Source organism: Citrus sinensis, chromosome 1 (genome assembly GCF_022201045.2).
Source record: "Citrus sinensis cultivar Valencia sweet orange chromosome 1, DVS_A1.0, whole genome shotgun sequence".
In the NCBI taxonomy this organism is placed as follows: domain Eukaryota; kingdom Viridiplantae; phylum Streptophyta; class Magnoliopsida; order Sapindales; family Rutaceae; genus Citrus; species Citrus sinensis.
In genome coordinates, this window is record NC_068556.1 from 1,877,541 (window position 1) to 1,900,900 (window position 23,360).

The window sequence follows — 23,360 nt, forward strand, 5'->3', positions numbered from 1 at the left end:
TGCACAACATCTTTATCCATCTTTGGCCAATAGAAATTACCTTGCAAGCAAGCTAACGTCTTATCCCTTCCAAAGTGACCTCCAACAGCACTGCCATGTGCCTCAATGATAATAGATTCCCGCAAAGAACACTGAGGAATACATAAACGATTCCCCTTGAAAAGAAAGCCATCATGTAATTGGTACTGATCATATGATCCATTCTCACATTCTCTCCAAATCTTGCCAAAGAAAGAATCATCCTTGTATAGCTCTTTCAAAATTTCAAAGCCAACAACTTTCACTTGCATAGAAGAAAGCAATGAATGTTTTCGACTTAAAGCATCAGCCACAACATTCTGAGCACCCGATTTATGCTTGATGGTAAAATTGTAAGCTTGAAGAAATTCCACCCATCCGGCATGTTTTCTACTAAGCTTCTGCTGACTATTGATAAACTTTAGTGCCTCATGGTCAGAGAAGAGAATAAATGGCCTTGAAAGCAAATATTGACTCCAATGGTTCAAAGCTCGGCAAATAGCATACAATTCTTTGTCATAAGTTGAGTACTTTCTGCGGGAGTCATTCAATTTTTCACTAAAGAAAGTGACTGGTTTCCTTTCTTGGCTGAGTACAGCACCAATTCCAGTATTAGAGGCATCACACTCAACTTCAAACACCTTGCTGAAATCTGGAAGTGAAAGAACAGGCGCTTCAATCACCTTTCTCTTGATGATGTCAAAACTCTCTTGTGCCTCCTTGGTCCATTTGAAACCTTCTCCTTTCAAGCATTCAGTTACTAGAGCAACAATTGTACTGAATCCTCTGATAAATCGTCGATAAAAAAAAGCAAGACCATGAAAACTTCGGATGTCATGTAGCGACTTAGGAATTGGCCAGCTCAAAATGGCCTCCACCTTGCTTGGATCCATTTTAATTCCATCTTTCGATACAACATAACCCAAAAAGACAAGGCTATCAGTGAAGAATCTGCACTTTTTCAAGTTGACATAAAGCTTTTGATTTCTCAAAATCTCGAAGACTTGGCGAAGATGCTCCAAGTGTTGTTTTTCATTTTGGCTGTACACAAGGATGTCATCAAAATACACAACAACAATTCTACCAATCAGAGGCTTAAAAACGTGATTCATCAGCCGCATGAAAGTGCTTGGGGCATTAGATAGACCAAATAGCATAATCATCCATTCATAAAGTCCATCCCTCGTTTTGAAGGCTGTTTTCCATTCGTCACCAGGTCTCATTCTGATTTGATGATAGCCACTTCGAAGATCGATCTTAGAAAAGATTGTAGCACCATAGAGCTGGTCTAGAAGATCGTCAAGGCGTGGAATAGGGAAACGATAATCAATCGTTATCTTATTCACTGCTCTGCTGTCAACACACATACGCCAAGACCCATCTTTCTTTGGTACCAATAAGGCAGGAACAGCACAAGGACTTTTGCTATCTCTCACCAACCCTTTCCTTATAAGCTCTTCAACTTGCCTCTGTAATTCTTCGTGCTCCTTTGGATTCATTCGATAAGCCGCTTTATTTGGTAGTACAGAACCCGGAATAAGATCAATGCAATGTTGAATGTCCCTCATGGGAGGAAGGCCATGTGGTAATTCTTCTGGAACAACATCTAAGAATTCTTCAAGCAAATACTTCATAATCAGAGGCGGCTCATTGCTATCTTCATTTTCCTCAAACACCACCAGCACGTAAACTTCACTACCCATTTCAAATTCTTTTTTACAATCTGAAACATTCAGCAAATTGTTTTCCACTCCTTTGATAGGTTTGGGACTTTTCTCTACCTTTGAAGGACCCAGAATGACTTTACTTCCATCTTTAATGAAAGTATAAGTATTCCTATAACCATCATGAACAACCCTTCTATCGTACTGCCAAGGACGACCCAAAAGCAAGTGACATGCATCCATAGGGACAACATTGCACCAAACTTCATCTTTATATTTATTCCCAATAGAAAATGAAATAAGGCAACGTGTGTTTACCTCAATCTCATTTCCCTTTTTAAGCCAAGAAAGTTTATAAAGCTGAGGATGCTGCTCCGTTTTGAGCTTTAACTTCTTCACCATTTCAGTTGCTACCACATTCTCAAAACTGCCACTATCAATAATGACATTACATATCTTTCCATGACAGGTGCATCTGGTGTGAAAGATATTCTTTCTCAGCCAATCTTCCCCATTTTCACAAACAATACTCAAACTCTTTTGAATAACTAGAGAGTTTCCATCATCAGCATATGTAACTTCTCCATCTTCAACATCCTTTTCGACACTAGGATTCTCATGATCTTCCGCATCCTCGTCATCGCTTTCCTCTTCAACAAGAGCAACCACCCTACGATTAGGACACTCAGAAGCAATGTGCCCATAACCATGGCATTTAAAACATTGAGGAGAACTAGCATTCGAACCACTTGCTCACTGTTTAGATCCTTCCCCAATATCAATCCTTGTAATTTTCTTTGCAGTAGAATTCGAACCAGAATTATGCTTAGAAACGGAGCCACTCCCTCGATTGACATCACGAACTGTGAACCGAATACCCCCACCACGAGCATCTTTTTGTTGCTTTTCCACCTTAAGAGCAAGTCTGGATACATCACTATAAGTCCAATATGGTTGGAGCTGGACCACATTACCAATCTCAGGTTTCAAACCACCCAGATAGCGTGCGATTGTATGCTCTTCCGCCTCTACCAAATCACACTTCATCATTAGGTTGTCGAACTCTGCTGTATAGTCTTCTTCCACTGACAATTCCCTTTGCCTGAAGTTGTGGAACTTAAGGTAGATATCTTGCCTGTAGTTATTGGGCAAAAACTTTCTCTTAAGCTCTTTTTTCATTTTCTCCCAAGTAACAATTTTCCTCCGTCCCTCTCGTTCCCTTTGCCTCTTAAGATTTTCCCACCATAAAGAAGCATACTTTTTAAGTTTAATGGCAATGAGTTTCACTTTGCGATCTTCAGGCACATCTCTGTATTCAAAAATGCGTTCAACAGTATTAAGCCAATCAACAAACTCTTCTGGTTGCATTCTTCCTTCAAATTCAGGAATTTCGACCTTGAAGTCAAAAGGCTAATAAGAATCGCGACGCCTATGAATTCGAGAACGAGAAGAAAATTCACTATTGGAGCTTTGTTCCTGATGGAAGGGATTATAATCTACCCCGTCATTGATTGAGCCTTCTTCTTCCGAACTACCATTAGGAGCAGCTTCTCGAGTTCCTTCAAGGTGTTGTAATCGTTGCTGAAGATGTTCTACTTGTCTTCTAAGATCATCCCTTTCTATATCACCCAAGTCCCTCTCACGAACAGGAGGCTCTGCAACTCTTGCATTACGCCGACGTCGTTGAGCCATAAATTTTCAGAACCCAATGCTCTGATACCAAATTTGACACCGGACACAATAGATTAGAAAGCACAACGTCACACACTCAAGAATCACAAGCTCACCACCACAGCAAACAACAAAAGGATACAGAAAAAATATATTCACCACCTAAAGTTGTTAAGCTACGGATACAGAGCTTAAAGCACTCACCACTCAATGGAATCCACCAAAGAGATACAGAGTTTAATAATAGCTCAAAGTTCATTCAATTTCCAAAATTAATTTTTTTTTTCTTTGGTTACAACTACATAAGCTTAAATAACTTTCTTGGAACAATCCTCCAAGCATAGATTTACTACAAAGAAACCCTTCAAATAACTTGACTTTAAAGACCAACATTAAAGCTAGACATTAATAAAACATTGGTATGCTTAAAACACAACAAAGAACATTAAAAAAAATCTAAGTTCCGAAATATTCTTCTTGACTCAAAACTGAACAGTCTGCACTTAACTGATCATAACTTACTGTAGAAAACTCCAAATTTAGATTAGTAAAATTCATTGGAAAGCTAACAGAAATATCTTTCCAATGATATATGGCTCGAAAATTAGTTCGATCTCATGCAGTACAGTTTAATTCCCAAAGATGCCCCTTCTGCACAGAAATTCTGCTCACTTGATTAATGTAAGAACTTGAGCTGCACTTGGTATAACTTGATTACCAAATATTTCAAACACTCCTGTGTTATACCGTATACTTCAATTAAAATAAATCCTAAGACCCCCATATAAAGCACGTATGAAACTCAGCTGTGATATTCAAATTGTGCGTGCCTCTCTCAATCTCAAAGATATCTCAAAAATGTTTTTGCTGCTCATTCTCTCGATTTTCCTTCACCAGCAAGTTTCTTCCAGCCCTGTTAGTCAACCTGTCAGCTTCTCTTTCCCTTCATTTAACCCAACAAGCTGCAGCTATGGCAACCTAATTTGTACTGGCGCAGTGAAAGCATACGATGGGTATCTAAGTCTTACATCAGAGCCTTTTCCAAGCAATTCAACCTCTTCGCCATCTGTGCCGCACCACAAGGTGGGGCGAGTATTATACCCATCGCCTGTGCTTGCATGGCCGGCAATGATCAGCACCACCTTCACCATTAGGATTTCACAGTACCCGAACTCCGGTGCTGGAGATGGGATGACGTTTATTTTTGCACCTGATACCAATCCTTCACCACTTCACAGCGATGGCTCATTTCTTGGTATCATGAGTCGGTCACCTCACGGTAATTAATTAGTTACTTTCTTTCAAAATAAGTATAAAATGATCTTATAACAAATATTTTTTCTCTCTAAAAAGACTATAAAATTGTAGTTTACATTCTTTGTTGCATTCTAATAAATTGACAATTACTAATGTAGTTGGGAGTGTTTCGCAATTGGCTTTGGAGCTGGATACTTTCATGAACGAGTTTGATCCAGATGCAAACCACATAGGCATCGACGCAACGAATATGTCGAAACCAATCACAGTTACGAGTCTCAATGGCACAGGCATTGATCTTAAAAGTGGAAGAAATATCAAGGTTCAAATTGATTATGATGGACGGACGAAGATGCTGTACGTTTCAATGGCATATTCCGAGTACCCACTTGGGAGAATTTTAGAAAAGCCTATTATAATGTCAGATGTGGTTCCAAGCTCAGTCTATGTTGGCTTCACAGCCGCTACTGGAGACTTCTCAGAAAGCCATCAGGTACTTGATTGGACCTTCACAACAATGCCATTGCCTCCTGATTCACTCAAGAGCCGGAAGTTGATTAATTCTAGCTCCTGCACCAGTGCTAATAATGATAATGATTTTTGGATGCTTCTAGAATATCGCTTCTTTTCCATTCATTCTTTATCGTGTGTATGATCCAACTAATGATAATGATATATATACACATGACAATAAGTAAATAGATAAGAAGCAATGCTCCATAAGTAACAGGATTGATCAATTATGTTTGAGTCTTTTATTCATGGAATACAATTGGAGAAATTGCTAACGACAGCCCCCGTGAAAAGGACTATTTCTCAGCTTTCTTTGTGCTATGTGTGCTGTGTTGGTCAACAAAATTATATGTTTCACGTTATCTTCTACGCTGATTGTTTTTAACTACCTGCGGTTCAGTTTCTATTATATGCTTCTTCTGGACTTCTGGTATGTTTTTTCCCAAGCTTATATATAAGAATACGATCAAATTTGTATATGTTTCCGAGGTGCAATACTTAATCTGTAATATCCCACGTTACTAGTGAGAGAATTTCTAAATTCGTTTCAAAACCTTTAGTTCTCGGAACTCAATAGACATATTTTAAATTACAGATCCCAATTCCCTCATCTCTCACCAACGAAAATGTCCATAGTCAAGCTAATTACATTTGAATAATGTATATATAGTATACGCATTATGTATGTGGTCAGGTATAAGCTTCCTGAGCAGTATTCAGAACATATAAAAAATATATTGGAAGATCGCCCCTTTTACTCCCTAAAATTTTTAGCTTTTACCATTTATTCCTCAAAAAAAATTTTAATGCTCTATTTCTCTCTCCAGAAATCATAACTTTAATCAAAAAAAAAAAAAAAAAAGAGAGAATTATCTTGTGGATGCGACAAATTTTTCGTTGAAAATTATGAAATCATATAATACTGTAAAAACTTCGTCGTGTTTCAGAGATTAATCAATTCAAGGAAAAACATAAAGAACACAATACCTGATAGAAAAAACAAGATCAAATCAGGAGCAAAATAAAGATCAGAATCAGAAAGATCAAAGAATAAAAAATATAACCGTGATCGAGCTTCAGAGTTTGAAGGAAAACTTAACATGTTTATAAATCAAACCAACTCAAAACGGATCTCACCTTACAGATTGCGTTAAAAAGATTACATAGAATCAAAGAAATCAACAAAGTTGGTTAAGAAACGAAAGAAAATTCACACACAAACCTCGTGCTGTGCAGCAGCCCCTTTACGCAGGTGTCTCTGATAATTTTCTGGAAAATGTCTTAATGACTTCTTAACGACTTGTGCCACATCAGCAAAGTATTTGCAAATTGACTCCTTAACTGAAGTTGATCTGCCCACAGACCGATATATACGAGAGTAAGTGGTAATAATAAGAAATATTAGGAGAGAAAGTATCAATCTCTCTGTTAAAAAGTTAGTACAAAATAATGTAAAAAAATAGAATAAATCTTCACTCTTTTTAGTTTTATTTTTTTTTGTAATTTGCTTTTAATTAGTTCTATCATAAGAAAGGTCAGTCAAATCTTCTTGTATATCATTTCTTATAAAGTCAATATAAAGACAAGAAATTGCACAATTTTTTCATTCCAAGTCAATTTTTTCCCTACAAACACCATAGATATGCACATACAAGAAAAAGAATTTAGATTGTCTGATTACCCAAAGCCACTTTGAAAACAAACTTAGCTCTTATTCAAGTAAAAACAAGCACTTACAACGTACACTAGTCTTTGCATATATATTCAATTGAAAATGGCATTATTAATTTTATGTTGTGGCTCGTATGCAGCAATGTTCTTTCTCTTACTCTTCTCCTCATTCCTAAACCAAGCTTCCTTAAGCTCCATCATCCAGCCTGTGTCTGTTCCAATCACTTTCAATAATTTCAATCCTGATAGTTGCAACAATGGAAACGACCTAATTTGCATGGGCTCAGTGACGGCTGGTAATGGGTACTTAAGCCTGACTCCGGAGCCCTATTCAACCTTGCCACCGCCGCTTAACAAGGTCGGTCGGGTTCTGTTTCACCAACCTGTGCTTGCATGGCCTGCCATGTTTACTACCACATTCACTGTCAGGATTTCCAAGTTTCCGGATGCAACGGGTTCTGGAGATGGGATGGCCTTTGTCATGGCTCAGGATAATAAGCCTCCACCACCTAATGGCTATGGCTCCTATCTAGGAATCATGGATAAATCCACTCAAGGTAAATATACACAGGCAGAACTTTAACTATTTAGTTAATTCGCAGTTTTAAAACTATTCACACGAAGTTATAAAATTGTGTCATCTGTTGTCCACCGATAAATGTACAACTGAATGATTTCTGTATCATTAACAGAAGGGTACTTGTTTCTATTGTGTAAATTGCAGATGGTGTTGTTCGTCAACTAGCAGTGGAGCTGGACACATACATGAACGAATACATGATTCCGGATGGAAACCATATAGGCGTCGACACAACAAGCATGGCAACCCCGGTTGCAGCAAAGAGTCTCAACAGCACTGGCATTGATCTCAAAAGTGGAAGAAACATTACTGTCAAAATCGATTACGACGGCGCAAAGTAGATGCTTCGCATTTACATAGCATATGCTGGGCAACCATTAATAAGCGTTCTTAATCAATCTATAATCATGTCCAGAACGGTTCCGAATGCTGTTTACGTGGGCTTCACAGCCTCTACAGGATTGTTACAGGAGAGCCACCAGCTGCTTGATCGGGTTTTTGTATCGTTTCCAATTGAATTTGATGAAAAAGGGCAGTCGAAAGTGGACGGTATAAGAATAATTTTGGCTATTGTTGTTCCTATACTTGTGTTAATGATTGTTGTCGTGGTCACTTATTTGTTTATTCGAAGAACTCTGAAGAGGAAAAGGAAGAAGATGAAGAAGAAGATATAGAGAACAGAGCAAGAAGTGCAGCAAATGTCCCTATTCTTTTTTCCTACAAGCAGCTGCAAAAGGCCACTCATAATTTCAGCAAGGAAAATTTATTGGGCAAGGGTGGGTGTCGAACTGTTTACAAAGGCACCTTACAGCATCCTACAACAATTGTAGCTGTCAAAAAGATTTCAGCAACTTCACATCTGTTTTACTTTTCAGAAACTTTTGGAAGCAGTTTTGAATCATGCTAAAAGAAGTAATTATAAATCCAAATAATTCAATCTACAATGCAGGGCTATTTGATACCGCATCAGTTCTCATTTTCCGTTAAAATCCTTCACTTTTTAGTTACTCTCCCAAATTCTTCATTGCCAACACATTAAAATTTATAGCAGTACATATAACATATCATAAATTAGGAGACAAGAACAAAAATTCAATTAAAACTTCAAAACCTTTAAGGTTTTTTGATGAAGAGTGGAGGTGGAAGTGTTGTACCAAATAGCAATGTATTATAGTCATTCTCTATGTATTAATTATGTAATTTTTATAGAAAGAATTGAGATAACTATTATCATAACTTTTGATCATTTACAACGTTTTTGCTCTTCAAATTCAATTAGGTGAAAGGGAGTACTTAGCAGAAATTTGCACAATAGGGCGTCTAAGGCACAAGAATTTGGTGCAACTCCGAGGATGGTGCCATGAGCGTGAGCATCTTCTTCTAGTGTATGAATACATGGCCAATGGTAGCCTTGATCTTTTCATTGGCAAGGGCTTTCTTGATTGGAAGACAAGGTACAAAATCTTAACAGGATTAGCGTCCGCTCTGCTTTATCTCCATGAAGAATGTGACAAACCCATAGTTCACCGTGACGTCAAGCCAAATAATGTGATGTGAGACTCCGAATACAATGCTCGTCTAGGCGATTTGGGGCTCGCCAGATTGATCCAAAACGATGCATGTGTCACTACAATGATGGCTGGAACCCCAGGATATTTAGCCCCAGAGGTAAGCTTCTCAGGCAAGGCCACCCCAGAATTTGATGTCTACAGCTTTGGAATGGTGGCACTTGAAGTCGCTTGCGGGAGAAGATCAAAGGGGCTTTTTGAAGAAAATAGTTTAGTTGATTACGTGTGGAGTTTATATGGCAAAAATGCATTGCTTGAGTGTGTGGATAAACAATTAGAAGGGGAATTTGATGAAGAACAAGTGAAGAGGACATTGACTGTGGGGTTTGCAAGCTTGCATCCTGACTGTATGCTTCGTCCTAAGATAAGAAAAGTGGTGCAGATTTTCTTGAATCCCAATGAGCCATTAATGGACTTGCCGCATGCAAGACCAAATGCAGTTTATGTATCAGTTTCTTCTGCTTCCACCGCTGATGTTGGCTCCAGTAGTGTTGCCACCGCCGATGAAACAAGAACGCCTGATGACAAAGCTTGAAAAAGGGTTGTGCCAATATATAGATGCTGGCGGTACTATTACCATCATGGCTTCTATAACATTTTTATATGTTGTTTGTGAAATTCTCTTCCTGTATATAGATGAAAAAAACACAAAACATAATTTGTACTAATTGTCACGCGCACAGAATTGATTCAAGGATGATGTAAAGAGATTGAAAGCGAGTTCATTGAGAGATGTTGAATAATTTTTTATTTTGAAAAATTAAATGTGAAACACATTATGCGTTTGCCGGGAGTCGAACCCGGGTCTATTGCTTGGAAGGCAATTATCCTAACCGTTGGACTACAAACGCTCCTATGGTGAAAATACAAGGTTTTCTGAATTGTTCCTTTTCTGTTCCAAGATCGACAATAACACAGTTACAAGGAAAGGACAATGGAAGCCGGCTTCGTAGTTTTGATTCTTTGGATGCTGGTAACGTTGTGGTAAAACAAAGTAAGACTAAGCAACAGCGACATACACTGTCCCATTGGTTTGAAAGTATACTCCAAGTGGCGGAATCAGGACGGAAACCGCGTTGTTTCAAGAATCAAAACCAAATCACGGGAACTCGGTTTCTTGGACTTTCTTACATGTCTTGTTTTCGATTTTTCAACATCATTTTGAGTCCCCAATTACCTACCAGCTGACCGTGACGCCTCATTTTCTTCATTTGATTTTGACCCTTTTCATATTTTGGCCCTTCCAGTGAATTTTGATATTGCTTTTGTTGGGATTATGATACTATATATGGTCTTGAATTTTCAATGGAATAGTTAATTTATTGGTATTTAACTCTGTTTGGTTACTGGGAAAATAATGAAAGCATATATCAGCAACAAAAGTGATGCTTTTATTGTTCAGAACTTGATATGATTCAATTAGTTAAGCTTTACACTATATGTATACTTCTTCTGCTTTGACTTATATTGGATTTCATGCAGTTGCTTTGACTTAAATGGGTAAAAATGTGTTTTTTGGATAGTGGAAATAAAGTGTTTCATATAGTTTTTGTTATATCAATATCATTTTTGTGTGTATGTAATAGTTTTCAAGTGAAAGCAATTCCATGTAACGTATCTTCTTCCCCCCAGTCTTGTCGGGCCTCATTATATTACAACCCAAAGACCACGAAAACCATCGAAGAAACAGCCTCTTTGTTCAATGTGAGGTCTAATTTAGTTAATAGAACAGTCGATGGTTTCTTGGTTTCGATAAACTGCAGTTGCTTACCTGACCATGATGAGTATACTTGGCATATGGACTACACAGTCCTAAATGGGGATACATGGGAGAAGGTTTCTTCCAAATTTGGGTCATTTCTTGTGGAGAAACCAGATAAGTCATTGATTCCATCACATGTTGTGACATTAGATCTCGTATGTGGCTGTTCCGAGAGTAATGATCTTGTGACATACAAAGTTGAAGCAGGAGACACCCTTTTTACAATCTGTTCAAGGTTTAAGGCTGATGTAGACATGACTGGCAAGTTGAATGGACTCGACAATCCTGATCTTATCCATGCTGGAGATGTAATTTTCATCCCGGAGCAAGGCAAGAAAATTATAACTCTCACTTGATTTTTTTTTTCTTGTGTTTTGATGATTCATGCAATCAAAGATAGATCTTAACTTTTCGTCATATGTAGCCGTAGAAAGCCTTTTGCTGATGATTATTTTGTACACTATGAAGATTTCACATTTGTATAGCAATTAGAGTTTTGGTCTTTTCTTGGCATTAAGATAATATGGTCTCTCATAATGGGCGTTTTAAAGAATACAGAACAGCTGGACTCAAACAGAATATATATTCTTGACTTCATTTTCATTTCTTAGTAACAATTCATCGATTTTGTTACAATGTGACAGTGTTATTATGTAAAAGAAAATAGCTCTGCAGCTAACCATATTTAATTATTTTTTCTTTTTTTATGGATGGTATTGACAGCAGGCCTTCAAAATCTTACTTTGGTTGAAATTGAAGATAAAGGTCAGTTACCAACTATCTTTTACAACCTTATGTTTAAACTTGTTTGAGCACCAACCAGTATAAGCTTTGTTTACACGTTGGATAAAATTCAACGCTATCTCATGAGCTGCAGTCCTTATATGTGGTGTTTCTTAAGTTCATTATCTCCTTTCCAGATCCTGTTGTGAGCACTGTGAAAAAGAGTTCAAAATCAAGAATCCACACCACAGTTGGAATCCTTTTAGCTGCATTTACTATCACATTATTTACAGTTGCATTTGTGTTTTGGAGGCGGTATAAGATGAAGGGTACTCAATCAACAAAAATCTATTCAAGGACAGTGAAATGTTTGCATTGTTACCTCGACTCATGCCCTTTGCACACGAGTGAGAGTCATTTTGAAATTTTAATTCTTTATCTTTTGAGCAGAAAAGGACCTGATATTTAAAGCATATTGTAAACTAGCTGCAGTTGATTCACGAGAAGTTTCTTTGTAGAATCTGAAGAAAGTGTGGTTTCCTCATTCAGTTCGGATAAAGCAACTATGTTTTCTTACAATGAAGTTCGCGATGCCACTTCCAATTTCAGTACATCTTTAAAGATTGGCCAAGGATCTTATGGATCTGTTTATCTTGGAAAACTAAGAGGAAAGGTGAGTAACATTTTCCTTTCTTACAGCATTTGCTCGAGTGATTACTCTAAAAACATATCCGCTAATAATATCCTCTTCGTATACAAATTTAGAATGCGGCAATCAAGCAGATGAAAAACACCAAGTCAAAAGAGTTCTCATCGGAGCTGAAAATTCTTTGCAAAGTCCATTCAAACTTGGTAGAGTTGAAAGAACTTTTATTATCTTCTCTTCCGATAGTCGCATAATGTTGCTTCTTCTAGTTTATGTCAATTTACCTTCATGTCAATGCTATCTTTCACTCATTTGTTACCCAAACTTATTCTGTCTTCATTCTTTTTACTTGTAAAATTCAATCAGATTGAGCTTATTGGATATGCAGCTGGTGGAGACTCTCTGTTTCTTGTGTATGAATATGCCCAAAATGGTGCATTGAGTGATCATCTGCACTGGCCCAGCGTTAAAGGTTTGGATTGTTTATCAATACTCAAATAAGTCTTGGCTAATATGAAAAGTTGGTGAGTGGGGCTTTGATAATCTACAGGCAAAAAGCCTCTTGCTTGGACCACACGCGTTCAAATTGCCCTTGATGCAGCCAAAGGTCTAGAGTATATACACCAGTACACAAAACCGTACTATGTCCATCGAGATGTGAAGACAAGCAACATTCTCTTAGACTCTAATTTTCGTGCCAAGGTGATTCTTCATCTCTCTCTTTCACTATATGAACATTTTCCTTTGTTGCTATTTTGTGTGCACGGAACTCTAAACATCATTATTACAGATTGCTGATTTTGGACTGGTAAAATTACTTGAGCATTCTCCTGAAATTGCAGCTGCAGCATCTCGCATAGTAGGCACATTCGGTTACCTTGCCCCCGAGTGAGTTTTGGCTTCTTTTAACATCAAAGTTTTGATTTTTTTTTTTTTCGAATCGCCTGCATTAATCGGTAAAGCACTCTTAAAGATAAAAATCATTTCGGCCATTGTTTCCTTAACAAATAGGTATGTAAGAGACGGGTGTGTGACTACAAAGAGCGATGTGTATGCTTTTGGGGTTGTTCTTATGGAACTAATTACCGGGCAACAAGCACTTAGTAGAGATGCAAATCCTGGAAATAATCAATACACCGAGCATCGCTCTTTGGTTGATTATGTAAGTGTTCAATACATTACCGAAAATAAACCTATTCGACAATGTTAGCTATAATGTGACACTAAATTTTGGTCAGTCTGTAATGATGCAGATGCTGGCAGTGTTCAATGATACGAAGGATTTCATGGCCAAGCTGACAGAATGCTTGGATCCGAACCTCACTCGTTACCACAAAGATTCAATGCTTCAGGTATGTTACACGTGGGGTCCTGAAACTCTGTTGATTTTGGCTTTACTAACTATAGGCTTATGCTATTAGGCCTTGATTTTATAGCCTTTTGTTCTTTTCTTATTTTCTTGAAGATGGCACTTTTGTCCAAGGACTGTGTGGATGAGAATTGGAAAAGGAGGCCAGACATGTCAAATGCTGCGATTCGGCTTTCACATATCCTGATTTCATCCAAGGAGTGGGAGAAAATGGAGTGTTGTCGCAACTTGTAACAACACTACAGTTGGAGCTCTGATATTAGTTATCTAAGACTCCCAAGTCTATCAATCAACTTTAAAAAATGTGTTGTCAAAGTCAAACGTTCAATGTGATCAAGAAAATGTCGTCCCACTAACGTAAGTTAGTTCAATTGTGACATGTCTTGTAAATGAATTTGCACGCGAGCAAAATTCCTCAACTTGAATAGAATTTTGATGAGGGCTTGGAAACCCAAAGTCCCCCAACTTGACTCACTGTGAAGAAATGAATATTAAATGATGCTGTATCCACCTCCCCACTCTAGTCTAAACACACCCCTAGAGTACAACCTTCCATTGATGGGGTGTGACGAAAATTAAAGGTTGTAGTCCAATAATGGCAAATAGTGGGCTGGTGCACAGCTCCCATAAGATCTTACTATCTAAATAATAACATATTTGCATATGATAACCCATTAAACTAAATCACTCGATAGAATTTTGGATGCTATTTGTGGAATTATAACCGGGCGGAAAGAGAAAATGCAGACAAATTCAAAGTCAAAAAGAAATCTGAAGTAAAAGGGCCAAAAAAAACTATAACCTCGCCGACAATAGAAGTTGATGCGTGATTGAGGAGAAAGATAAAAGGGTAACATAAAAAGTGAAATCGCAAAAGGAAACTTTTGAACCACTTGATCCAATAGAAGCGAACTTTTTTGGAAAACCGACTGTGAAAGTGGCAACACAAAATTGTAAAGTGTTAGGTCATCTAACAAAATTTCCACAATCTAGTTACACCTTGAGAAACATAGGACTCACCTAGGTCATTAATACTTTGTACGTACTTATTTGTAATTACATGTGGGATATATTTGTTTGACTATGCTCATTATTATATGGGTTTAAATTTTAGTTGATTTGTAGATCAAATGTCATAAAAAAACATTTATTGGTGATGAGACGTTGTGCTATGTGCTCAACCAATTAAAAATTGTCATTTAAATATACTTGGTTAGTCTCGTGGTGTAGTGGAACAACCTCCTTTAATGTTTTAAGACCCACTAATTTAAAAAATACAGTGAAACCTCGTAAAAGCAATATTCAAATAAATTGATAACATCAAATAAATAATAGTTTTTTTGGCTCCCGATTTAGGGCTAACATGATAAATTAGTGATGTGATAAATTCATTAGATAATAATTTTTTTTAAAAAGTCTCATTTTTCTATTGGATCAATTAATATATAGATTAATAATTTAATAATTTAAAGTAAATATGTATGATATGTCTATGAGGCTTTTATATATAAAAAAAAAAATCGTAAGGAGCTCGAGCATTTTATTATCACTTTGCAGCAAGAAATTATTTAATATAGCTATCGCTTTAAGTGTGAGACGAACTCTATAGTAGAGTTGTCATCTTCAACTTCTTTCTCTTGTCATTTCCCATTACACTTTAATAATTTCATTGTCACTCAAAATCATAACGTATCATACAACTTAACAGAATCACTGCTTTAGTTATACTATCTCTGTACTTAAAAAAAATTCTATTATGAATGCGATATTATCTTTATAAATTAGTAATCATTAATTTATTGATATATTAATATTCACTAAATTAATAAATTTTTCATATTCTCAAAACTATTAATTTATCAAAATTCTATGGTATAAAAATATATAGAACTTATTGAATTTATCCAGTAGTAGCTTTTGACTAATCATTCTTTCTCGTAATATTGTGTTAATATAAAAAATTTTAAAAATAATAAAATCAATTACTGAAACACTATGTGAAACTAATTAATCAATGTTTTGTGCCCAAACCTTTTTTCGTTTCCCACGGCCAGCAAGTTTATAATATTGACTTTTGCTCAAAAATTCATTAACTCAAATGAAATGACCATTTAATGTGGACCTAAACGCTAATTGCTGCGAAAAGAGCAAAAGTTTCCCAAGTCAACAAGCAAAGGAAATAAATCAAGACCCTTATGCCAAGCAATGATCACTGACTTGCCCTAATTCCATTGCAAAATTCACATTTTGAAGGCCGTGTTTTCTCGAGTAAACATTTACTTTCATTTACTTGAAGACACATGACGTGCTGGAGTCAACACAGTGATTAATGGCTTTTGCAAATTTGCCAACGACTTTCTCTGTAAAATAGAATAATTGTAGACTAATCATATAATATTGGTAGTATAACCTATTTATCAAAAAGAGAAAAAAAAAAGTAGTATAAACCTACCGACCAATAAACAATTGCCTAGTTGAAATTATTCTACCAATAAATTTTGGGTTTCATGTCGTAAATTGCATATAAAGAATCTATCCTATACACAAGAGAATAGATACTTTCTTAGGTGGTGTACTTTAGTTTTAATTAATATATCAACTTGTTAATCTATATTTTTTTGTTATTCATTCAGGGAAGGTTATAGTATTTTATTTTAAAATCAAGAATTTTCTTTTCTTATCCGAGCTTCTCGTAAGAATTCACAAAATTCTTAAAAGTTCATAATGAAAGACTCAATGAAATTATATAATCACGATACTATGCTAATGTGATGGGATTGCTGAACTAAACTTTTGTAGAGGAATGAGTTTATTTATTTATTTATTTTTAAATAGTAAGATAATTTCTCTCTCCTTTATATGACAAAATTTACTTGGACAATCCCTCCACGAGTCCACGTTAATGTAGTGACTGTACAAGAGAGAATTGCTGATTCTTTTGGAGAGATTTTCTTCCGAGGTAAATTTTTTTTTTTTTTGGTTGGTCTTATAATTATGTACATTGTTTTGTTTTTATTAGCGAAAAATTATCAACTTGTATCTGGTAAAGGACAAGGAGAAACTTCAGTCCTCACAGACATTTTTACCCGGCGGGTCGCGGCTGATGAAAATGTGGAGAGAAAACTGATAGGTTGCTTCTAGCCAATGGAGAATTGGTCAAAGATTAAATTGTCCAAACATAACAAAAAGAAATGCGATTTGTTAAGTTTCCACAAAGTCTCCATCTCATTGTTGGTGGAATAGTCAATGTGAAATGTACATTACAACATGGATTATTCTAAACCATTGACGCTAGAGGTGGAGACTTTTTGCATCACATGATCAAACCCATAGCTTGGGGGGGTTAGGTATATTTTAGTTGAATAGTTGAATATCCATATTTTACATACCAAACCTTTGTAGTTTTCTGATCCAAAAGCAGCCTAATCTGGGCCAATTTTGTACTCGATAATGTTTCCCCACAACAAGAAGCCTGCAAGGGCCAATCAAAAGAAATAACTTATACTCATAAAATGTGTTAAATAATTTATATATTATATGCTTAATATGAGTAATATTCCAATTAGACGCCCAGCCAATCATCATCTTCCAAGTCAAAGCCTGCAATAATTGATATGAACTATCTACTTCCTGTATATTATAATGGTAGTGAGCAAATGCGTTGGAAGGATATGCCTTTTTTGGGATAGGAAGTTGGCTTCAAAAATAGTTTATTGATATTTTGATGGCCTTAGCAGGATTTATTGAATAGGGTTTCCGGAGAATCGCCTTAATTTGGTGCTTATATACGATTTTTTTTCTTTTTGTAGTTTTTTATTTTGATATCTTTTTGTATTTGTGTTGTGTTGTTAGTGACTGTGTTTTGTTGTTGGTAGTAATATTTGGTTAGTGCTATTACGTGTTTTTTATGCGAACACTTTATTAGATTCTTTCTTCGATTAGAATGTGATTTTCACCTATAATAACTAAGGTCGATAGGCCAGTATCGTAACGTTTCTTTAATTCTTCATGAGACTTTTATGTGTGGAGCCTTTTTTCGTCCTTTTGGTTTTAGATATTCAACAGTGTTCATAATTGTATTTTGCATTGCTCTAACTTAAACTTAAATCTTAGGCATTGTCCTAAATTTATAGTATTTAAACCGAATATGACCTTATTATAATTGCACTTATTTATTGTTGGTCATTCTTGATCCTTTTAATACCAATTATTTCTTTAAAAAAAATAGTGAGCAAATGGCATTTTTTTTTGCATTTAATATAATTTGATTAATTTGTGTTATGGATATAATATGAAAATTTATATGTTAAGTGTGGACATGGATTGTCTCATAAAGAATTAGCAAGTTCCCTAGTCATACTCATTGTGCAGCAAAACGTTTCCTTTACTTCTCTTTGAATCTATACAAGGTCTAACTAGCAATAAATCTAAGGGCTTTTGTTGTCATCTCAATTAAAAATTTCTCATTATTAATTTATAATGGATTTAAAACTTGAAAGTTACTTAAAAGAAAAAGTGATTTCATAAATATAGCTTACGACTATTTCAAACAAGGATGAATATGACAAACAATTGAATATCCAAATGCTGAACCCTCGAAAGTTAGATTTCTTTTTTTTTAAAAAAAAAAAGGTGAAAGTAGATATAACATGTTTTAGATTTATATATATTCAGACCATCTTATCACAAAGTTAATTTTAAAAGTAGATTTAAATTATTCTAAGCACCACTTTCAAACTATTCCATTAAATAGTTTATTTAGGAGGATCCCACTTGTCATTTAATTCTGATCATAAATATATATTAGTTTAACTTTTTTTTATTTATATTTTTCTAACAAAGAAACATAATTTTATTTCATTAACCTATAACATTACACATTACAAGTAGTGTTCATAGTGGACATAGAGATCGATTCACAAATAATTTAATACTTTTTTTAATATTTGTTCTTAAAGAAAAATTCCCACCTCAAAATTCAAAAAAGTCAACTAATGGACCAAATTGAGATTAAACATAAATGGGGTTTTCTTAATTTATGAAATGCAATATTTTGTGGGTTTTTAGGGGTTAATCATGAAATACCAATTAGATGAGATGTCATACATCATAGACATCTTTTTCTTGATAAATTTCTTGATTGCTTAATCTACTATATATATAGATATTATTTTCCGCAAAATAAGGATAGAAGTAAAACACTTTGGATATTAATTATTAAACATAAGTTGCTTAATTCATTAACGCACCCTCAAAATCAAAAGAGATGTTAATTGAAAATAAAAAATTAAAATATATTAAAATTTGAAAATAAAAAATTAAAATATATTAAAATTTGAAAATAACCAAAAAATAATAATAATAATAATAATAATAAAACTCAATGATGATGTGTGCCAATTTGAAGAGGAAGCAACAATAAAGCGGGAGCGAGTCACCTGTTGCAGGCCGCGGCTGTCACGTCGCTTGGTGGTCAACAATGCATGCAGGCCCACGTGAACTGTGAACGCGCGTTTTATTTCCCCGAATCTAAGCACCGGGTCCGGACATCAGTCCGCATTTCAATCCTCTCTATATTCCTTTCTTGCTTCACCATTACAGTAACTTTTCTCATCACTGTAACGGACCCGATCAAGGATGGGATTATTGAAGGTTGGTAAATTAAAAGAAAAATCAAATTTTATTCATTTATTACTATTAAAAAATACATGCTAAGATATTTTTAAAAATTTAAAAGAGAATCCTAACCCGAAAGGGATATAGATTCTTAACTTAACATTTTAAGGAAAAAAAATATTAACTTTCTTTAATTGTCCAGCCATTAAGAGAATTTTAATTAACTTTTAAAAATACGTTCTTTTTTTTTCCTTTCATTTTAAAGATATGTGTGTAAGAAGATATTAAAATGAATTTGTCTTTTAATGAATGACTGATGGAATCAAAGTTCGTTATGAGATGATAGACTCTTAAAACTTCCACGCAACGCAACTCGTGTATATTTTTGCTATTTATTTAGAAATTTGCATCTAATGTGTAGACATTAAAATTTTTGGATTTTTTTTCCCCAAAATTACATACTAACCTATTAATTAGCTTATCAAAATTGTCAACACAAATAAAGAAAACAAAGCAGTAATAACATCTACATCCCTAATATCTAACAAAATCATAAAGAAAAATATAATACATAAAGAAAAATATAATATACAATTTCTTTTAACGCGAGCACTTTTCAGGTCTTAATTCTCAAGATTCGTGTTTTTATATCACATCTTCTAAAAACACATGTTAGAAAAAAAATCAATTAATAAATTATTACATCTATTTGATAGTTTCATTAGTCTATTTAAAGATAAAATTGTTTCAAAATTTTCTAAAAGTATAACCATCTAATTATTAAATTTATCAACATGGCAATACACATGAAAAATGTAGTTTATAAATTTCATTTCAAATTGATGTTTGTCAACTCTCATGTAATCAAATTTCATACAAAAAATTATTTTGGAAGAGGAAAACAAATGATTCAACTATTAGATCCTTGAAATCGACTTATTTAGAGATGTATAAGTTTTTAATTTTAAAAAGTACAAGGACCAAAATCATTAACCCGACAATGGCGATGCGCATGAATAAAATGTAAAGAGTATCTATATTTTATAGTTTCAGTAAAAGAAAGGGGAACTGGAAGTTAATATCCAAGGCAACAGAAAGGCCCAAGAGCAAAGCCCATCTCATTACACAGCAGAGGGAGCCAATAAAAAACCTGCCAAACTCTTTAACAGGTTTTGTCCAAAACGCCATCAAACTCCTCCAAATCTCATCTCAAACTCAAATCTCATTCACCGTAAAACACAAACGCCACCACCTCTCTTTCTCTTTCTGTCTCTTCTTATTCGCTTATCCTTCACACTCGCGCCTGCCTATCCTACGCACCCTCCGCCGTAACCACCTCCACCACCACCACCACCACCACCACCGACCGGAATGGGCAAGGGTGGCTCACTCAGCGATGGCGTCATCAAAAAGATCCTCCTGTCCTACACGTACGTGGCCATTTGGATCTTCCTCTCCTTCACCGTCATCGTTTACAACAAATACATCCTCGACAAAAAGATGTACAATTGGCCTTTCCCCATCTCTCTAACGATGATCCACATGTCCTTTTGCGCCACCCTCGCTTTCCTCCTCATCAAAGTCTTCAAATTCGTCGAACCCGTCACCATGTCTCGCGATCTCTACTTCTCCTCCGTCGTCCCCATCGGCGCTTTGTATTCCCTCAGCCTCTGGCTCTCCAACTCCGCTTACATTTACCTCTCCGTCTCCTTTATCCAAATGCTCAAAGCCCTTATGCCCGTCGCCGTCTACTCTATCGGGGTCATGTTTAAAAAGGAGTCCTTTAAGAGTGACACTATGTGTAACATGGTCTCGATCTCCGTCGGCGTCGCCATTGCCGCTTACGGGGAGGCCAAATTTGACTCCTGGGGAGTCGTCTTGCAACTGGGTGCCGTCGCTTTTGAGGCGACGAGGTTGGTAATGATTCAAATCTTGCTTACATCTAAAGGGATCACTTTGAATCCTATTACGTCTTTGTATTATGTTGCCCCTTGTTGTTTGGTTTTCTTGCTTGTGCCTTGGATCTTTGTGGAGTTGCCCATTTTGAGGGAGACGTCGAGTTTCCATTTTGATTTCGTGATCTTCGGAACTAATTCGCTTTGTGCCTTTGCTTTGAATCTTGCCGTGTTCTTGCTTGTTGGGAAGACCTCTGCTTTGACTATGAATGTGGCTGGTGTGGTTAAGGATTGGTTGTTGATCGCCTTTTCGTGGTCCGTGATTAAGGACACTGTCACCCCCATTAATCTGTTTGGATATGGTCTTGCCTTTTTGGGTGTTGCGTATTACAATCACTCGAAATTGCAGGCATTGAAGGCTAAGGAGGCGCAGAAGAAGGCTCAACAGGCTGATGAGGAATCTGGGAAGTTGTTGGAGGAGAGGGATGGTGAAGGAGGTGGATCGACCAAGAGGAATGAATCTCAGGATTAATTGAGGGTTAATTTAGGAAATCCATTCAAAAGAATCAACTATGATGAAAATAAGAGTGTATGCAAGAGGTGGATGATGAAGAAAAGGGTTTCGATTTTGGGCAAAGAAACTGAGGGCATTGGTTTCTTTCTGCTCATTGGATGCATTTTTTGGGTTTGTTATGCTGCTCTTAGGTTTCAGTTTCAATTTCGTATGCTAGTTATTATTCCCGTTGCTTTATAGTTATAGGGATTTGAGATTCATGTCTTGTTGCTAAGGTGCCAATCCATGTATGTTACTGAGTGAGAGTTTCAAATACCCTGTATCTTTTTGTCGTCTTCTTGCTCTTTCATTTTAACTATTTATGTGTTTGTAGGTGCTACTTCTTTCATTGATGGAGTTTTAATGCTTATTTATTCATATTTATGTTTCTGTTCTCTCTTGTTATTTTTTTCTATGGTTATGAATTAGGCGTATTTGTTTTGTTGGTGAATCTTTATATGATTTGATGAGTTTTAAAAGCTAAATTTTATTGCTCTAATCAATCCTCATTAGGCTTATATGCTGGAGTGATTCATCTCCTACATTGTGTTGAAATCTTTGTATTTCACCACAAAGATGCATGCCAGATTCAGAGTATGTTTTTAGTGCTGTTGTGCATCCTAGATGTCTAGAGGGTCACCAACTAGATTCCATTACCCTTGAGAACATCTGCATTGTTTATTTTATAACTATTGCCATAGCAAGGAAACTGAGAGTAGATCGATCCAGGCTGCCAACTTAGTTCAATCAAACATGCACTCAGTTTAGTCCAGCCAGTCCTTAGTTTCTTACCATTATTTTGATTTCTCTTTGTGCCATAATATCCTTAATCCAGCTGATCCAGAGCTTATGTATAATTCAGATGCTCTTCTAATTATGAACTATCACTTAGATTTCTTCACATTTGTTGGTTCAGCAGACTGACTGAATTAGGGAGGTTTCAATTGAGGACACTCGCAAACCTGTCACTTAGTGCAGCTGTCCTACTCGGCTAATCAGCTGGCTGATTTGCTTTTAGCACTAACTTATCTGTACTATGATCTTTCTTTAACCCAATCTCTAAGCTATATTAGGATACTTGAAACAGAGCGATAAAGGATATACTCCCAAGCTAAAATTGATTTTAGCCCCAAATGTACTCGGCTGGCGTTTCCTTCCCCATTTTTTTTTTCAATAAGAAACATTTTCTTCCCAAGTTGTGATACTAGAGAAACCCTAATTTACAGTAATTGTAATCAAGTAGTCATTTTCAAGTTATTCTTATTTATCCTGGATTTAGTTAAGAATCCCTGCCGGCAGAGAAATTGAAAGGATGCCAATGTTGTTTATGAGACCTGGGATTCCTTCTCCTGGTCTCGTCTCCCGTGCTTACCATCAGCAAAATCCTTATACCTTTGTATTTGTATTTAATTTCTTGATTGTCAAACTCTTTAACAATGTTATTTATCTTTGATAATAAAAGCATGCAGAACTTTTAGCTAAGAAGCCAAACTATAATGATTTATCAGTGGTCCTTAGTCCTTCCTACTCTGGACCAGGATGCTTCTATGTAGGTGGTCTATTCATCCAGCCTCATTGTCATCCTCAAAATGCTTTTGATGTTGTCAGAACCTTGGGCGATGATGCAGATGCCCTTAAGAGGGACATGGGCCCTCAGCAATCGAACTACACAGATCTAATCTTGGTTGTCGAATTCTTTTGCAATTGCCTCTATGTTGAGAGGAACAATGAAGGCTTGCAATGTAGTAGATGAAATACTAAGACTGCCGTGGTCCAATTGATTTCACAAAAAACATCTGATGAAGCCACTTCATCTATGGGGAGTGAACCGTGTCCATGTGGCTTTCCATTTGT

General features: G+C 36.0%; 3 protein-coding genes, 1 non-coding gene and 1 pseudogene across 5 annotated transcripts; 4 read left to right on the forward strand and 1 right to left on the reverse strand.

Annotated features, from left to right (window-relative positions):
• Positions 1–4,148: 4,148 nt before the first annotated feature.
• Positions 4,149–5,265, forward strand: LOC107177622 (seed lectin). The gene is made up of 2 exons (XM_015531686.2): positions 4,149–4,632; positions 4,769–5,265. The coding sequence occupies exons 1-2, from the start codon at positions 4,149–4,151 to the stop codon at positions 5,263–5,265; spliced, it is 981 nt and encodes a 326-aa protein (XP_015387172.2).
• A 1,806-nt stretch (positions 5,266–7,071) lies between these two features.
• On the forward strand, positions 7,072–9,477 carry LOC107177621 (probable L-type lectin-domain containing receptor kinase S.5; annotated as a pseudogene).
• A 244-nt stretch (positions 9,478–9,721) lies between these two features.
• TRNAG-UCC (transfer RNA glycine (anticodon UCC)) lies at positions 9,722–9,793 on the reverse strand. The gene has a single exon. It is a non-coding gene; the product is annotated as a tRNA-Gly (tRNA).
• A 59-nt stretch (positions 9,794–9,852) lies between these two features.
• Positions 9,853–13,931, forward strand: LOC102621208 (lysM domain receptor-like kinase 3). 2 transcript variants are annotated; one of them, XM_015531721.3, is made up of 11 exons: positions 9,853–11,034; positions 11,431–11,469; positions 11,625–11,834; positions 11,946–12,100; positions 12,193–12,279; positions 12,440–12,545; positions 12,624–12,775; positions 12,864–12,961; positions 13,085–13,235; positions 13,312–13,425; positions 13,539–13,931. In XM_015531721.3, exons 1-11 carry the CDS (start codon positions 10,449–10,451, stop codon positions 13,674–13,676), a joined length of 1,836 nt encoding a protein of 611 aa, XP_015387207.2. In that variant the 5' UTR covers positions 9,853–10,448; the 3' UTR covers positions 13,677–13,931. The 2 variants fall into 2 exon arrangements, with proteins under 2 accessions (XP_015387207.2, XP_015387208.2); XM_015531722.3 differs by having other exon boundaries at positions 13,327–13,425.
• Positions 13,932–20,216: 6,285 nt separating this feature from the next.
• Positions 20,217–21,901, forward strand: LOC102618066 (probable sugar phosphate/phosphate translocator At5g25400). Its single transcript, XM_006483287.4, has one exon. It carries the CDS (start codon positions 20,430–20,432, stop codon positions 21,483–21,485), a length of 1,056 nt encoding a protein of 351 aa, XP_006483350.1. The 5' UTR covers positions 20,217–20,429; the 3' UTR covers positions 21,486–21,901.
• Positions 21,902–23,360: the final 1,459 nt, after the last annotated feature.

Excerpts from the sequence above, each read along its gene's own strand:
- LOC102618066 (XM_006483287.4), top strand. The coding sequence starts at position 20,430 with ATGGGCAAGGGTGGCTCACTCAGCGATGGCGTCATCAAAAAGATCCTC.
- LOC102621208 (XM_015531721.3), top strand. The coding sequence starts at position 10,449 with ATGTGTTTTTTGGATAGTGGAAATAAAGTGTTTCATATAGTTTTTGTT. Across the intron at positions 12,546-12,623 it reads GCACTGGCCCAGCGTTAAAG|GCAAAAAGCCTCTTGCTTGG; the intron begins GTTTGGATTGTT and ends GATAATCTACAG. Across the intron at positions 13,236-13,311 it reads ATCGCTCTTTGGTTGATTAT|TCTGTAATGATGCAGATGCT; the intron begins GTAAGTGTTCAA and ends AATTTTGGTCAG.
- LOC107177622 (XM_015531686.2), top strand. The coding sequence starts at position 4,149 with ATGAAACTCAGCTGTGATATTCAAATTGTGCGTGCCTCTCTCAATCTC. Across the intron at positions 4,633-4,768 it reads CATGAGTCGGTCACCTCACG|TTGGGAGTGTTTCGCAATTG; the intron begins GTAATTAATTAG and ends TTACTAATGTAG.